Source organism: Lactuca sativa, chromosome 8 (assembly GCF_002870075.4).
Source record: "Lactuca sativa cultivar Salinas chromosome 8, Lsat_Salinas_v11, whole genome shotgun sequence".
Taxonomy (NCBI): Eukaryota; Viridiplantae; Streptophyta; class Magnoliopsida; order Asterales; family Asteraceae; genus Lactuca; species Lactuca sativa.
This window is the reverse complement of record NC_056630.2, coordinates 197,820,309-197,839,276: the sequence shown is the minus strand read 5'-3', so window position 1 is coordinate 197,839,276 and position 18,968 is coordinate 197,820,309. Positions and strand designations below refer to the sequence as shown.

At 34.2% G+C, this 18,968-nt stretch overlaps 1 protein-coding gene across 1 annotated transcript; it reads right to left on the bottom strand.

Annotated features, from left to right (window-relative positions):
• Positions 1 to 16,807: 16,807 nt before the first annotated feature.
• On the bottom strand, positions 16,808 to 18,519 carry LOC111896209 (uncharacterized). The gene is made up of 4 exons (XM_023892224.2): positions 18,411 to 18,519; positions 17,562 to 17,671; positions 17,442 to 17,483; positions 16,808 to 17,347 (listed from the first exon to the last, which is right to left on the bottom strand). The coding sequence occupies exons 2-4, from the start codon at positions 17,667 to 17,669 to the stop codon at positions 17,030 to 17,032; spliced, it is 468 nt and encodes a 155-aa protein (XP_023747992.1). The 5' UTR covers positions 17,670 to 17,671; positions 18,411 to 18,519; the 3' UTR covers positions 16,808 to 17,029.
• Positions 18,520 to 18,968: the final 449 nt, after the last annotated feature.

Here is an 18,968-nt window from a genome sequence, read left to right as displayed (position 1 = left end):
TCTTAATTTCTTGCTATCAAGGGTCCCACCATTACTTCCAAGTTATTGAGCAGCCCACTCCTTCATTTCAATGTACATTCCATTAAACAAGGTGACTTGCCCCTATACAATCCATTGAGAACTCGTAGAACTCATATGCATAATTAACTCAATTGGAATGGCACATAAACAAAAAATAGTGTCAACACGATAGGTTGCAAACCTCAAGTCGTGTGCTAGCAATGATTGATAAGGTTTATTCTTGATTTGTTCTTGAAACATTTCAAGACCATTAAGACTCCCACTGAGTCCTTGACATATAAGATTCTCTTGTCAAGAAATATTCCTTGACAAACAAATATTCAAGAGTTAGTGTAGCTTTTACTAGACAAAACACTTCACATGATTGGTCCTAGTTGGTCTTTGTCTTCTCCAAGACATCGCAAATTAACAATTTCAAATGTGCAAGAATAAGAAAACCCTTCTTCCAAATTTCACATTTGATGAATGTTATAAACCTTCTTAATACTTGTCACTCAATTCACAATCTTGGAGTATAACTCTAAGACTTGATATTGGAACGAAGTATGATTGACTTCTTGATTTAACCATTTCCACAATTCTCGATTCCTCTTCTTAGACATACAAATTATACTAAGAATCACTTAGAGGATCAATTGAAATATGGTTCTTAATCATTAATACTTATCATAAAAGGTACTCTCCCTTCTTCTTAGAACAGAGAAACCTTTATCTTTCTGTCTACTTGATTCTTCTTATTCGTTCTGCTATTGATTGAAACTCTTTTAATCAACCCAAAATTATACTCAATCTTATAAGTATAACCATATTCACTAAACTTTAGTAAATCATGACGAATATCTTTGTCACTCTTGTGGTAGACTTGATCAACGTACGCCCTAGTGTACTCAATCTCTTAGTCCTTAAATTGACACTTTGTCATAAATTAGTCTAAATTTCCCAAATGTGAAAGTTTTCATTCATCATGCAATACTTGTTGCATGATTCCAAGTTCCTATCCACTTGAAACTTGGGCGATGAGAAACTCTCCCTATTTGGTAAACTCTTGACACTTCCACAAACAACCTAATTAAGAATCAAATCCATTTTGCTAATAATAGAAGTACACAAATATCAATTTTTCATATACGCCATTGTAAGGATAAACAAATAAGATAAAACCAAAATTTATTTTATTCATAAAAGCAGCGGAAAACATGTCCTTACAATGCAAAATTCGAATGAAAAACTATGTAATCAAATACTCCTAACAAATCTATCATAACTTCCTAAGCTTAAAATCTGATCTTCGAATCCATGCGATCGTAATCCATTTTTGTGTGATCAGACTCATCTTGCTCTTCCATCAAACTTCCTCTATTTTCTCTAATCCTGCAAAACATTCAAATGTAATCTTATCACATTATGTATAAAGAATAGGAATTTAATGGAGTTAGATAGTGGATTTTATACCTGAAGTAGAGCCATACTTCTTGACTCTCCCATCTCTTAGACTCTTCTGGTCCTTTGGGCAGCTTCCTATCCATTGCCCTTTCTCTTGGCAGCTAAAACAGGTGGGTTCTTCTAGAATGTCTACGGAAGCATGGTTGGTTGAATTACCAGACAAATATGCTCCATTAGTTCGCCAAATCATTTTTGATTCAGCAGCAATAAGCATATAAGTTAAGTCAATGAGGGTCGCGTCAAGATCCATCATATAATACTCTTTTTTGAACTTATCATATGATTTAGGGAGTGACTGAAGAACCCACTCCACAGCCAACTTATTGGAAAAAGACGCACTCTACATAATCAACCTATCGATGTGTGATTTCATCCCTAGGACGTGAGCACACACGGGTTTACCATCTTCATGTTCCATTGCCAATAGGGTTTCGGTGATCTTGAACCTTTCAAATCTTCGATCTTGTGGGTTGGGGAGAACAGCGGGAGGAGGAGGAGGGAGTGAAATCAAGCTAGTCCACATTGATCCTTCACTTTGGAACAAGCTTTCACTTTCAACAGGAATACCTTTTCCTTGGGATTCGGGAAGACCACGGTTAGAGTCAGACATCTACAAAATGGGAGAAATTTCAAGTTAGTTGATTGAATCCTTAATGAAACACCCAAATGAGACATTAAGGCTAGGATCCAACAACATTATTTACACATTAGAAGAGGGATGCCGTAATCCAACATGCAAATAATTTGGAGGTAAGTGAATGACGATTCACTAATTCTTCACCATGAAAAACATAAAGGCTTAAGTTTTAAATGTATTAAGAATTCCTAGATTTCCTTTGAGATTCATTGAACTTTTTAATGGCATGTTTAAATCTCGATATGCCCCTCTCGTTTGTGACTGGGATGCCGAGGATCACAAAGTGGGTGTGAATAACCATGCAAATGTACATGGTACCCTCATTGTTAAAGTCACCTATTCGATGTGCCGGTAAACCACACACGCTCCATCGAACTATGACAAACATTGAGTCACCCTTTGCCACCTTTGCTTAGAACCAATTAGTGTGTCGGTTAACCATACACGCTCCACTAACTTCTTAGCAAGGGTGCAAAGTGTAATTTCATGGGATTGCATCAATTTCACTTTTGCCTAAAGTAACTAGGATTGGGAATTTGCAAAAGCGTTTAGTTACTTTACATAGATTCATTATACTTATTAATGAATAGAGGATTGCCCTATCCTACCCGTTCGGCTAACGACCCTCCACCAATCAAGGAAGCGGTGGGTAAGAGTGGATACCCATTAAACGACCATTTTATAGGCCATAACCTTATACCCCCTTTTAGACCGGCTTCGTGAATGAGGCCTACTAACGATAAGACTAGCATTTTAGTTATACATATATAATATTAGACTTTTAATGTTATACATAGTATAAGGGTGTATTTTACACTTTTAAAATGCTAGGTGGTTTAAATTACACTTTTAACTAAACCATATCATTATGGATTTATTAACTCTCTTTTAATTATACACTTAATTAATTTAATAAAACCATAAGGGTTTAATTTGAACTTTTCAAAATTAGGGTTTTAGAATTTATACTTTCAAAATTAAACTTTTAATCTAACAATTTAAATTCCAAAAGTTGAGGGCAGGTTTTGAAACTTTTCAAAACAATTAGGTTTTAATCTCACTTTAAAATTTTCGAATTTAAGACTATTTAAATTAAAATTTTAAATATTAAAACTCTTGATTTAATAATTATCTTAAATTAAACTATTAATTTAAATTATCAAATCATAAGGGATTATCTAAATCATAAGGATAATTACCATTTAAACATTTAACTTATCCTAATCCCTTAAATCCCTCTAAATTTCGAAAATAAGGGATGGGATAATTCAAAATCTTTAATTACCATATATAACTATTAAAGGATAATTACAAGAGATGAGATAATCCAAATCCCTAAAATTTAGGATATTATCTTGGGGTGGAGGCTAATTTCGAAAATCCTAGGGTTTACAAACCCAAGATTTCGAAATCTTGAGGCTTAAGTAAATACAATTGTATAATACTAATTGAAAACAAGTTAACCAAAGGCTCTGATACCACTGATGTGTTTTATACAAACAATCATATGTGTGCATGCAACCCTAGAAATGGATCTATGTTTTCACTATTAGATACACAACATTATGAACACATAAAGAAAACCCTAATGTAGCCTACTATTTTCGAAATTCACCAAGAAGGTTAGATCACATACCTCTTGTTGTTATATTGCAATAACAACTTAAATCTTCAAACCCTAAATCTTGAAAGCAAGTACCACAAGTGCAGTACCTCTAATGGCTCACAAACACCAAGAGCAAATGGAGAGACAACAGAGAGAGAGGGAGGAGGTATGAAATTCGACCCTAAGAACCCTTTAGGAATGAATGGACGAATTCATGAGCCAAAGGGGTGTTTATATAGGTGTAGAGATTAGAGTTTCAGTCCTTATCCTTATCTTGTTGCTTGCCCACCAAGTAACAATAAGATAAGCCTTGAATGCCCTTATCTTTGGACGATTTCAAGGATCCTTATCCTCTTGATTTCGTCCAACCCATATCTAGGATAATCCTTACCCTACTTTGTAACTATCATATAATTACAATTCAGCCCCTTAGTTTAATTAATTACACTTGATCACAAAATTAATTCCTAATTAATTATTGACTAGTATTAAATAAACAAATATGATTTCTCCTTTAATATATTATTCTTATAACATATTAATAAATCACAATAACCTCTTTCTCTATTATTTCTCCAGTCAAGTTGCTTTGGTGAAGGCAACCCAAAAGGACCATGCACAATCGAGTCAAGTACTTAACAAATATGGTTACGGGTTAGACACTAATCCAACATAATGTAGTTAAAACTTAGGAATATGGAAGACTTTTACAAATCTGAGTTCGTATATACTAAGTCACAAACAAGCCTTAAGGTTTTATGTGTTTTAACTAAGGTAATAATTACTTTTCCTATTTTTGAAGGTTAATATCAGGTTTGGAACAAGGGTGTATGATCTGATTGTAGAAAATGGTGATGTTGCTGGTGTTAATGTATCGGAGTTGCCTACAATATTACAATTTAGTAGTGAGAAGTTGGGCTTTGATACAGAGTGGGTTGCTTTTATTTGTATTATGATTGGTTTTGCTATATAGTATTTCTTTATCTTTTCCAATCTGATAAAAATGAGTGGAAATTAGAATTTGGTGTTCTATTTTTATACAGAAAGGACAACTACAAATGGAGACTAAATACTTCCATTTTGCTTTTCTAGATTGAGCAAGTGAAACTTCATGCATGGAGTTGTTTATTGCGATGACAAGATGATATACCTAGCTAGTGTAGATATATGTATGCAGAGGCATAGAAACAAGGAATATGGATTTCTAGTTGTCATCTTCAACTAAGGTACATTCTAGCCTTTATTTTAATATATGTTGGTCAATTGTTCCATAAGTAACTTATGTAGTAATTAATTTGTCAACGGCAATAATCAATTACAAATCATATGTTATTTGTGTGAATTGGAATAATATATCAGTAAATAATTGGAAGCAAGACTATAAGTGTGTAATGATCTACATGTAAATCACAATTGAATCACATATGAATTACATGTGATTCACATGTAAATCACATGTAATTTAATTGGATTTACATGTAAATCACAAGTGAATCATATGTGAATTACATGTGATTCACATGTAAATCACATGTAAATTACAAGTGAATCGCATATAAATTACATTTTATTTGCACACATGCATTTTATGTGAGTGTTCTTTGTTAATTTTTTTTTTAATTTTCTTGTGAATTTCACATTTAAATCTTAAAGTATACAAATACATTATATACTCACATGTGAATCATATATATATATATATATATATATATATATATATATATATATATATATATATATATATATATGCATTTTTGTGAGTTTTCTTGCATTAATCAATTTTTTTAATTTTTTTATATAGTTGGAAGAATATGTGGAAAATTTGAAGAGGTGAAAAGTGACAAAATTGAAGAAAATATGGAAATCTTTACACGAAGACATGAAAACGTTTTGAAATATTGTAGCATTTTTTGGTTTTTATATTTGATTTTGTATCGAATAAAATATTTATAATATTGTGATTATAAAGTACTAAATAAAACTGGGTTTTTTTAAAATTTATTTACGAAAATTATAGTTTAAGAAATATGCATATACACACCTAAAACATTGAATTTTTTTGTTACAAAAATTATAGTTTTTTTTAAAAATATTCCAGTCTTTTTTTTTCTTTTTTAATTTACTGTTTAAAAAAATGTAGTTTTTCTTAAATAGCTCATTTTTTTTAAAAAAAAAAATCATGTTTTAAAAAAAAATTAAAACTTAGCTTTTTTAAAAAAAAAAAATCAAAAATTATTATTTTCATAAAAAAATCAAAATATTAATTTATTATGTTAATTCTTAGACACTTTTATTAATATTTCCAATAATACAAAAAATTAAACATTAAATGAATTTGGTAATATGACGGTCATGCATTTAATGAGTTAATTTTAATCTAACGTTCCACTTTTAGTTATCGAGTTTTCGAGAAATTATGAGTTCTCAATGGATCCCACCATATATATATATATATATATATATATATATATATATATATATATATATATATATATATATATATATATATATATATATATACACCTTAAAAAGCATTTACCATGTTTTGCTGAATTTTAAGAGATACACTCCATAAAACAACATTTACAATAATTTTATGCATTACAAAAAATCTTATCCGTCAAACAGGTGAATCAATCAAAATTGAACCACAATTCTTAAATTCCAGCCAATTGAATTGGTCAACATATATCTTAAACAATCTTGTTGGTTCTTTGACCCATTCCCTGTTCCCTATCCCGTCCAACAACCTCGCCATCATGTCGCCATTTCTTCTGCCCTGTAGTCTACACCTCTTTAATCTTCTTGGCCATTTATATAACCATCATACACTTGTCTCCACTGCCCGCTCCTCTGCTCTGTATTCAGTCGCATATCACTTCCCACCTACCCTACACCTCCAACGCCACCGACCACTCCCACCATCTGCTATCGTTACATCGACCTAAATTGACACCAATCACTACCTCACTCATGCTACAAACATATAGTCGATATGCCTTCTTCCGCCTTCAACCAGTGAAGCTACTCCCTGCAAGGTCATTTTACTTCTAGATCTGGTAAGCCCTTGTCGCTCTCTTCTTTAGAAAAGTCCACCAGTTCTTCCCTTTCGTTGTTTTTTTTAAATCACATTTGTATACATAAGTCACGAAAAGGTATGGAATTCGAATTTTAAAATCCCTTATCTCTAACCCATATATTGTCTCCCTTCCCCCATATCTCCCCTCCTCTGCTTTGTGATCGTAAACAAGAAAAGTAAGTATGAAATTCTCTTATCCCTTTCTCTCAATCAAATGATGTCATCTGTTATTTCATATTTTTGGGGTTGGATAGTGGATTCAATCAACTGATATCGATACTGGTTTCCTCAATATTCTCACATCTATGACTAAGCCCTATGCAACGGCCTTTGTAATCCGATGGTGGTGGTGTTGCCTTCAATCACCCACCGCCATGGGTTCATCACCAGAATCACATAGTGCAATATGCAACCAATTTTCCAGATGTATGGATGTACTACAGGTATGTTTATTCATATAAATTTCTACATCTTGGTTGTTTCCATGCACAATTTTTAACCTCAATAACAATCAGTCACCCACTATGCATACATAATTTAAACTTTCTATGGACCTCAACTGATATCAAAATGATACATGTTGGACCTGCAATGACTTTATAGTGTTTTTTGACACCAGCTAAGTGTTAACTGGATGGTAAGTAAAGACTTATATCTAATTGATTGAGTTGAGATGAATGAACATGTGATTGGTCCAGTTTACCAAAATAAAATAAAGATCATAATGGATTAAAGAACTACTAGGATACACTCATGGTTGAACTTGGAAGTAACTTTTATCTAATTTGTTATGAAATGTGATATTCTCTTGATTTTGATTGTGTTTTCTTTGCAGGCTAACAAGTGGGAATAATGTAGAAGCTACTGGATCCAATCTTCAACATGCATGTGCAAACTCCTAAATTAGCCTGAGCCCAATACGGTAAGGGTCTATTTTCAAATTTTCATGTTTTTTCAATTGTATCGACGTCATTTTTTAATACCTACGGAGCTGAACTAGATTCATGATACTTTCCACGTGTCGCAATTGAGGAAGTGTATAGCCGATGAGTCGGCAGTGGTACCACTGGAGGATATTCAGGTGGATGCGAGCCTGAACTTGATGGGTTTTATAAAACAATCATATGTGTGCATGCAACCCTAGATTTGGATCTATGTTTTCACTATTAGTTATACAACTTTATGAACACAAAAAGAAACCTGGCATGCTACTATTATTTTCGAAATCCATATAAAAGAATAGAATACATACCTTTTGTTGTTATATAGTAATAGCAACTAGTTCCTTGAATTTCCTTAGCTCTTGAAAGCAAGTACCACAAGTGTAGTACCTCTAATGGCTCACAAACACACAAGGTGAAAGGATGAATATGGGAGAGAGGAGAGAGGGTATCGTGCCCTAGATTTCGTCCCTTTTAGGGTTTCTCAAGGCTTGGACGAAATCTTAGTGCCTTAGGTTGCTATTTATACTTAAGGCTAACTAGGGTTTCAAGGTGTAAACTCTAATCCCTTAGCTTAGGGCCTAAGCAAGTCCATGGACTCCTTTCCTTAAGCCCTTGGACGAAAACTCCTAGATCCTTATAGGATTTTCGTTCAAGCCTTAATAAAGGTGATCTAATGGCCCAAAGCCTCAACTATTGAATAATTACAAAATAGCCCCTGCACTTTTAGTCAGTTCCATTAATCCCAAAATTAATTCTAAATTAATTTCTGATTAAATATTAATTAATAATATGATTCCAAATTAATATATTATTCATATAATATATTAACAAATCATATTTTACCCCAATTTATTATTCTTAACAATAAACCAGCCTCTCTCCTCAACAATCATCCTGTCTAGTCACTAGTGTGAAGGCAACCCAAAAGGACCATGCACCATCGGGTCAAGTACATACCAAAATAGTTATGGACTTAGACACTAATCCAACAGAACTATGTTGAGAGGCCGATCGCGGTTCGGGATAGGAGGATCAAGGTTTTGAGGAACAAGGAGGTGTCATTAGTTCAGGTCCAGTGGCAACATCGGAAGGGGTCCGAGCTGACTTGGGAGCCGGAGTTAGAGATGCGTGAGCAGTATCCAGAGTTATTTGTTGAGCGAGACTTCGAGGGCGAAGTCTGATTTTAATGGGAGAGAATTGTAACATCCGGTTTTCCAGGTATATTGATTTATGTTGCATTTCTTTAATTATGTAAGGTGACTCGACGAGTTGCTGCTTAGACTCGTCGAGTCTGGTCACGACTGGATGACATGGTTAATGAGGGGACTCGACGAGTCGGGGGAGCGACTCGCCGAGTCAGAGCTAGCGATAGAAACCCTAATTTATCGGGTTTGAGACCTATTTAAATGCCCTTATGGCCTTCATTTGCGGCTACCAGTTCATAGAGAGAAACCCTAGAGTGATTGAACATCTTGAAGAGAGAAAGGAAGCCATTCTTGACCTTTGTGGTGTTGTTTAGCAAGAATAAGGAGGTCCTAGCCAAGAGGAAGCAAAGAAGGTTGCTTTTTTGTGGATTTGAAGCTAAGATCATCACATTTGAGGTACCATTTCGATTCATCTTCTGATTTATGAAGTATATATGGATTTAGGGTTTCTTATGCCCTTTGTTGGGTTGAATTGATGTCCAAATAGTCCCTTATGGTGAGGAGGCTTTAGATCTGGATCCATAGAGGTCTAGGGAGCCTTACTCATCAACCTTTATGAAGAGCAATGAAGGTTAGGACCTTGGGTTGAGGTATTTGGGGCTAAATCATCATATATGGTCATATAGACGTTGCATGTGCATCAAGATAGAGACTTTACGTGATTATTGAGATAGGGGAGGTTAGATCTAAGGGTTAGAGGAATAGATCTGACCTCAGAAAGTCTCTTGAGTTTGAGCACGGTATGAACTCACCGAGTCCAGGAACATACCCGACGAGTAGGAGCGGGTTTCCCCGAGGATCATAAAGTTGATGACTCGCTGAGTTGAGGGAATGACTCGGTGAGTCAGAGGGGATTTAGGGGACTTGAGTTCACGGCTGAACTCGCCGAGTCAAGAGCCGGACTCGGCGAGTTGGGACGGGTTGTCCCGCGATTCACGATCAGTGACGAGTTGAAGAGTGGGGGATTGACTCAGTGAGTCAAGTAAGTGCCAAGATTATGAAGGACACGCATGGATTCACCGAGTCACAGTGGTGCACTTGACGAGTCTGGTCAAAGTTTGACCATTGACTTTGTTGACTTTTAGGGTTTGGTCAACATTTGGACTAGTGGACTGTTTGAAGGGCAAAATGGTCTTTTAGCCTTCTTAGAGGACATATGGGAGTCTAGTCTAGCCAGGAGAGCTGATATTAATTGAGATGATTGTTATGTTTTAGGCTGAGGCTAGATCAGTGTATACGCGAGCGAGATACTATCCAAGGTATCCGAGGTAAGTCTTCTCACTATACTGTACCTGGAAGGGTACTTATGTGTAACCGGAAGGTCTTGTATGATATGATATATGCGTTATATGCGGTTATGTGATATGTATGTGCTATGTATGATATGTATGGTAAGGACCGGAAGGTCAAGAGGGTACGGACCGGAAGGTCGATACGGGTAGGACTGGAAGGTCTACCGGGATCCGGGAGGGAAGTCCCCTGAGACACCTGGATCGGAAGATCCCATAGAGTATGGCCTGGAAAGGCGTATGTGTGGTATATGGTATTTTGGGGAACTCACTAAGCATTTATGCTTACAGTTGTTGTGTTACGTGTTTCAGGTACTAGCGAGGACCGTGGAAAGGCGTCAGCGTGACCCCGTACACACAGAGAGAAGATTTGATTTTGATCTTGGGATATGTTTTGAATTGATAACTATTGTGGAATACTTTGGAGAATGTTTATTATATGAAAATTTTGGTTGTTGAAAAATGAAAATTTTGTTTTAAAAATTACGTCGTTACATTTAGATACGAAACACCAACAATATCAGCAAGATCGTTCAACCATACATGCCTAATATCATTTCTCAGTAGTTTTTTCATATGAAATTCATCAACCAAATCAATGCCTAAATAAAAAAAACAAATTTTTTGAAAGAAATTAACAAAAGATACCATTTTAAATATTTATGTCATTCAGAAGCACTGTAACGAAAAAACAAACTGAATGGGGGAATAAAAGGGATTAAAACCCTAGATGGTAATCTCAAAATCTATTGAATTTTCACAAATTAGAGACTGATTTGCGTTTTTGTTGAATATGGGAACCGAGCATTGTATAATTAGAACCTAAATTTTACGAAACACATACCTTTAAATTAAACTCCTAATTTGATATACAACATAGATGTTGACTTGAGGGCGTTAGATCTTCAACGTCGTCTCTCTATTTGAGGATTTGGTGAAACATGAAGGAAAAAGAGAAGATGGGATAGAGCGGTGGGGAAAACGGTGATTGTACTGGCGGATGTTGGTGGTGAGAGAGATCGAAGTTTTCTTGAATGAACAGAGAAAGAAACGAATTTGAAGGTACCAGTAAAGGAAGATTGGGTGGGAGAATAGGAACATTGGCGTCGTTTCCAAGGTTACATGGGATGAGAAAAGCATTCCATCGGAGAAGCAATGCCAACAGACGTAGAAGTAATGCCACCGGAGAAGCTCGTCGGTGATGTCCGTCGCATATATCGACCTCTTCCGCCATGATCGCCCCCTGGATTGGTGCCGCCCCGATGCTTCTTCCCTCTGCACCTCGTCGTGATTTCCCAACTATCACAGAAGCTCCGTCGACATGCCCTGTTCCTTCGTTTCTGTCTTGAGATTTAAAGCTATAAATGTAAACGATTTTGCCTAAAATAAAGGGTTTATGATTTTAATAATTAATTACCATAATTAATTAAAAGCTAATATTACAATTTTAGAATTATCCAGGTTTTTAAAATGATTGGTCCACATTTATGCATACGATAACACAATACTTAGTTTAAACAAATGAACCTAGCTCTCTCTCTCTCTCTCTCTCTCTATATATATATATATATATATATATATATATATATATATATATATATATATATATATATATAGAGAGAGAGAGAGAGAGAGAGAGAGAGGTAAGTTCCGTTGAGATTAAAAATAAAATAGAGATCTCGAGATTCAACCTCAGCCGCGTATTTCACATCTGCCGCTCTAACCCTTCGGCGTACCGGTACGGCATGTCTGATATAATCATAAATTATTACACAATGCCACCTATTCCTTTCTCCTCCCCCACCATCCCCACCACTGTAACTGTCACCGCCACCACCACTACCACCACCTCTGACACCAGTCGACCCCATCATTGTCACCTCCGTTACTTATACCAGTGCCACCTTTGTCACCACCACCTCTTCTGCGACTAACTGTAATAATCATTTATGATTGCTTAATCTGTGAACAGACATATATGTATAATCATTTATGATTATGCATATACGCATAAACATGTATAATCATGTATGATTATACCTCTCTGTCATATAATCATTTATGATTAGGCATATGTCGTTGCTGCTGGTACGCTGGAGCATTAGAGCGGCAAATGCGAAATATGTGGCTGAGGTTTAATCTCAAGATCTCTATTTTTTTTTTTAATCTCAAGTGAACCGTCCTCTCTCTCTCTCTCTCTCTCTCTCTCTCTCTCTTTCTTTCTCTCTCTCTCTCTCTCTCTCTCTCTCTCTCTATATATATATATATATATATATATATATATATATATATATATATGACAAAATTGCAAAAATGGTCCCTGTGGTATGCAAATTTTTGGGGTTTTAGTCCAAACCCCGTGTTTTTTGGATCCTTGGTCCTTTTGGACTGGTTTGTATGTGGAATTGGTCCCTGGACTTAACTGCCGTTAAATAGGATCTGTTAAGCCCCCTCATGTGCCTCACACGTGAGGGTAAATTCGTCATTTCATATGTTAGGGACCATTTTTGCATAACCCGTTTTTTGGCTTATTTGACCTTTACCCCTCATTTACTTTCCCCAACACCAACAACTCCCTTTAGCTCCATTGAACCTGCAAATAATAGAGGACCTCTCTCTCTCTCTCTCTCTCTCTCTCTTGTTTGTTCATGAACTCAGGTTTCTATTAACCAGTTAAGATACGTTCTTCACTAATCTATTCATCTTTTAGGGCAAAGAAGGGAAGGAGCAGACAACGATGGTGCGAGAGGAGGAAACAAACGGTAGTATGCACGTCCCTTACTCGCCTTGCAATCAATACAAAAATTGTTACTTGGAAAATGATGATAGTTCGATTGAGTACCAGAGGATTTCTTATTTGAACTAGTGTAGAAATCGTGAATTTCTTTTTTGTTTGCTTCTGATCACCAAATTCTTTATGAGAGAAGGGGAATATTGGTTATTGTTTAATTGGTTTTGTGTTTGTTGAGAGAGAGAGAGAGAGAGAGAGAGAGATGTAAATCAGTAAATGAGGGGTAAAGGTCAAATAAGCCAAAAAACGGGTTATGCAAAAATGGTCCCTTACATATGAAATGACGAATTTGCCCTCACGTGTGAGGCACATGAGGGGCTTAACAGATCCTATTTAACGGCAGTTAAGTCCAGGGACCAATTCCACATACAAACCAGTCCAAAAGGACCAAGGATCCAAAAAACACCGGGTTTGGACTAAAACCCCAAAAATTTGCATACCATAGGGACCATTTTTGCAATTTTGTCTCTATATATATATATATATATATATATATATATATATATATATATATATATATATATATATATATATATATATATATATATATATATCTTCCTCTTCCTATTCTAATAAAAGGATAGTTTTAATCTCCTTTTGACATGTGTCATCTTATTAGGCCTTTTAATAAATAAATATTTTATTCTATTTTTGACATGTGTGACCCTATTAGTCTTCTTAATTAATGCATGTTATTTATTAACATATTAATTCTCAATTTTAAATTTTAAATTTTAAATTTCCCACTCTAATTAGATTAAATTAATAACATTACAATAAAATAAAATAAAATTAATACAAATTATAAGATGATATAATTTATATATTTATTTAAATTAACAATTATAATTTTATATAACTAAAAAAAATATATTTTAATTAATAAATTATTTAAAATATTTGATTAATAATTTTGAGTTTTCACTATAAAAGCTTAATTAATTTTGTAACCGTGATTCCCACGGGTTATAAACTAGTATATATATATATATATATATATATATATATATATATATATATATATATATATATATATATATATATATATATATATATATATATATATATATATATATATATATATATATATATTCTTAATTTAAAAATATCGAATGTGTCGCATGGTTTTTTAACGTTTTCTATATGATGCACGTTCTAGTTTTTTCATATATATATATATATATATATATATATATATATATATATATATATATATATATATATATATATATATATATATATATATATATATATATATATATATATATATATATATATATATATATATATTTCTTCCATTTTAACGAACAATTTTTTTTTAAAGACAAAATTTCATCATTTATAACTTCGTATTTTTGGTTTACAAAAAACATAAAGACATTTATCAAAACCTGTTTAGTCTATATTGTTTATAAACATTATCCCACATTGGTGAGGAAGAAACATTTAGTATGTTTTTTAATGTTTTTCTCTTGATAGACTTTTCAAGGCTTTAGCGGATCAAGGGATGGACCAAATTAACACATGCACGCCTAACCTAGCCTATGCCACGAGTGGATCAAAAACTTTAATGGAGCCGCAGAGCTTTTATTTTTAGTAGTTTTCAGGATCGGTAAAGTTGGATCGAACCGAGTTTGTCGGAATATTCTGGAAGGCCCAGAAAACGGCTTGTTTGGAAAGCAAGGCGTCACCCTAGGGTTTCTAGGGTCCGGTCTATGAGGGCCTTTTGCTGCTTTCTAGGGTTTCGAGGAGCTTTTATTTTTAGCAGTCTTTAGGATCAGTTGAGTTGGACCGAACCGGGTTCATGAAATCACATCGGAATATTTTGGAAGACCCAAAACACAGCTTGCTTGGAGAGCAAAGTGTCGCCCTGGGGTTTCTAGGGTCCGACCTATGAAGGCCTTTTCTTGCCTTCTAGGGTTTTGAAACCTATAAATACAACTCTTAGGAGCCGTATTCCACACACGAAAATTAATCTCTCTCTCTCTCTCTCTCTCTCTCTCTCAATTTCTGAGTATTCAATTTGTGTTTATCATTTTTCATTGTTATTGGAAAATTGATAAGTCTGCATTAAATCCTAGAGTTTTGCTCTGTTGCTTACAACCAATAGAAACAAAATAAAACCGTTAAGGACAAAAGTCAGCTCCATAGGTTTCTACAAATTGAGATCAACTACAAACATGTCGGTTTTACTTTATTGTTATCCAATAACATTATAGTCTGTTTCTAAATTTCTATTCCTTTCTTATAATTAGATATGATCAATCTGATTTCTAGACGAAACTTGGTAACAATAATAATATAATTTGATTTATTGTCTTGCGACATATCAACGTTTAATCTTCTTTATTAATCGTTGGTTGTTTGTGAAAGCATTTTGGATATTTAATTATAAATAATATATGTACATTCGTTTGTTTGTCTATTTTAAATAATTCATGATTAGTTCGTCAAGTATGAAATTCAACAAACTACCTCTCATGGGTAAAATGGGTAAAATATTAAAGCCTAGTATTTAATGAGCAATATGACAAGTATGTTAGTCGTATAATATCTTTTTGAGCTCATTTGGTTTGGGCAAGAGAATGTTGTTTACCATTCATTTTGGCAAGAGGAGGTTGGTAAATCCCGCCAATGTTTTAAAACCCGGGTCAACCCGGCCGGTTGAACCGGTTGGACCGTAACCCAGTGTAGAAGGCGGGTCAATTGAGACCGGTTTTTTGTAAAAATACGAACCGGATCGAACCGGCCGGGTTTTCCCTAAACCGCGGTTCGACCGCTTATATCGAACCGGTTAAAACCGGATTGACCCGTTTTAATAGGGTTTGGATAGTTGGATACAAGTATCGAATGGCAAAACAACAAGCCGTTTGCGGTTTCTTTAATGTTTTTCAATGTTTAAACTTTGTAGACATCAAATTATTGGTTTTATATGTTTATGGTTTATGCATGAAAGTAAAAATATATAAAAATAGAAAAAAATCATAAACCGGGTTGACCCAGCGGTTCAACCGGTTGAACCGGTTGACCCATGAACCGGTCATCACACCGGGTCAACTAAAAACCCGGGTTTTAAAACATTGAATCCCGCATTCAAGCCCTTGTGCCACTAATACTATGAATTGGACTATGAGATTGATTTGAGACAAGATTAAATGCATCCATGCATTGCACTCCTTGTTGATATAAAATTTATTGTGATATGAATTTTGATTGACTTTCAAATGAGTGAAATGCAAGGATTTAATCATTGATGAATTCAAAATATTTTTTGGAGTTGATCTTGGAATTTGGATAGTTGATTTATCCTTGTTCCCTTCAAAGGTCAACTACGAGATTAACTACGAGAATAAAATATGAGATATGATGAAGAATTAAAAGCTTAATTTTGAGGAACGTTTAGAAGGCTATTGACTTGTAATAGTTACTTACACCTTTGATCTTTATGAATTGAATGCTTCCTTGTACAACTTAAAGTTTAATATTTTTAAGAATTGTGATTGTTCAGCAATATTTAACTTTTAATCATTAATGAAAGGTTAAATAATGACCATTGACGATAATTAGTTTAATCTCTTTTTTTTTTCACAATATTAAAACACCAAATAGAATTTTCGAGAATTTAGGTGTACAAAAAAATCGTGAAACCATGACTTATTCCCACATTTCGAATTTTTTCTGATACCTCAAACTTTGTGAAGAGATTTAACCACTCAACCTCTAAATTTGTTACATTTCTTATGAAACTTCATCTTTTTTTTTTTTTTTTTTCTATATAATTTGAAACGAAAATATACCAACTAAATTTCGGTAAATCATTTCAAAACTCCATATTGTAGGTTTCAGTTTACACTCTTTCCACAAGGAGTTTGAATTTCCATGTAACCCTTCAACAACAATATTGATGAAGTTATATTGTTATGCTTTAAAGCTAGTCTCTAGAAAGTTAAACACAAGCGTATGTAATATTACTATATTGCCCTTTTATCTATTTCACTTTTATTTACTATTATTTTATTTTGCACCTCTACGAGCATAGGTGAACAAGACAGGGGGTTTATCAGTGAGCTTACTTTTCTTCTTTTTGTTTCCATTGTTAATCACAATTGAGGAGCATGCTGCCACGTCATCAATATCCTTGGAGCTAAAATCAATGGTGGAATTGATAGTCTGAATAGAAGTGATGCAACATTCTTGCCAATGAATATCTGAAAGATCCTCAATCACATCATTCAGACTTAAGTATGCGTCTGAAGACACACAGTCGTTTTCTAGTGTCGAGTGGTGTGCATCCATCAGCTCGATGGACCCCACTGCATCCATTAAATCATTCTGCAAATAAATATATATTTTTTAGTTTTGTAAATAACAAATAAAAGAATTCAGGATTGTTTTAATTAATAGCATTTAAGATCACATGATTAACCTTTGGAACTTTGATGCTATTGAATCCATGCATTGTGATTATCTGTTTACAAAAAGAGCTCATTAGTACCAATTGAAATCATACAAAATTGCTGGAGAAAATGCTCAAGAAGAATCTCACCTTTCGAAGAGTAGTAGAAGAAATGGAGTCCAAATTATTCAAATTTAGGTAACATTCAAGAGTCAGCTTAGGGGTCCATGGTTTTCCTGCTGCTCCTTGTGATTCCATTACTGTGTATTATACAAGCTCAGTTTAATTTACTGCTAACATGATAAGCAATATACACTAACATATTTATGATTCTAATTTCTGATTATTGAGGATCCAAATAGTGAGAAGAAGCAAAAACAAATTGTAAAAATGCTCATTAACATATTAATTCAATGTTTCAATCCATGATCCTGATCACTAGGTTAGTAGTTATGATTACCAAGAGTCTGCAAACTAGCTTTCAGGCTAAAATCTCCCACAGATGTGAACATCTAAATCAAATTGCATCTCGCAAATCCATAAGCAACATAATTTCAGATTTCAATTCCATGAATCATTCAATCAAAACTAAGTAGTTACTCGTACCAGTTAGCTTCCAGGTTTTAGTGAGCTAAAACTTCCCCAGAAACAGAAATTTGTGTAAACCTGATACATTCTTCACCAATGGTATGCAATATGCCATGATCCATCAAACAACTTTGAGAAAATGAGCGACATAAACGAACGACACATTTACTGCAAATCCTTTTATCGTAGTGCTACTTAAGATCGAAGATGCTTATGGAACGACAGACCTAAATACTACATAGAGAATTTATCCTATTTTATTAGTTCAAATCATTATACACAGAAGATTAAAACTCGTCAGAACTGAAGCAACTAGCTGAAAATCGGACAAAAATGATAAATCGGAAATCGATGAACAAAAACATAACAAGTGATTGCATTGTAGAAATAGTAGTACAGATGAAATGTTACCTGATATGAAGAGAAGAGGAGAAAGATGACGATAGCGGATTGCAGAGAGGAAATTCAGCGAAGAACCCCCGCCGGAAGTAGTTTGATTATGGAATTGTGGCGGTTTGGGGAAGATGACTCCGTTCAATATTTAAGCAGATTTTCAAATATGACCCCTGTGGACCCGATTACATCATTCCTTATTTCCTTTGCACAAACAAACCCAAAAGATTAACAAAATTACTAGAAAAGACCTAGTGTTATGCATTTGGGCAATAATGACCCCAACTTTATGCATTTAGATAAATTTGCCCCTTATGTGTTTTGGTGATAGGCGTCGACTCTATAGCTAAAATCGACCATGGAGCAGGGTCTAAAAAGACATGATGCAAGCAACTCATGAAGAGTTTTTTTCCTTATATAAATATGCATTTTGCAAAAGGGTTTGGATTCAATGGAAACCTAAAAATTTGTCGGAACCGCGATAACAATTTTACACCAATCATTTTCATCATGGTCACAAACATCAAACTCATTTATTTGGTTGTGACGTGTTTGCACGCAACGCACGCCCATGGA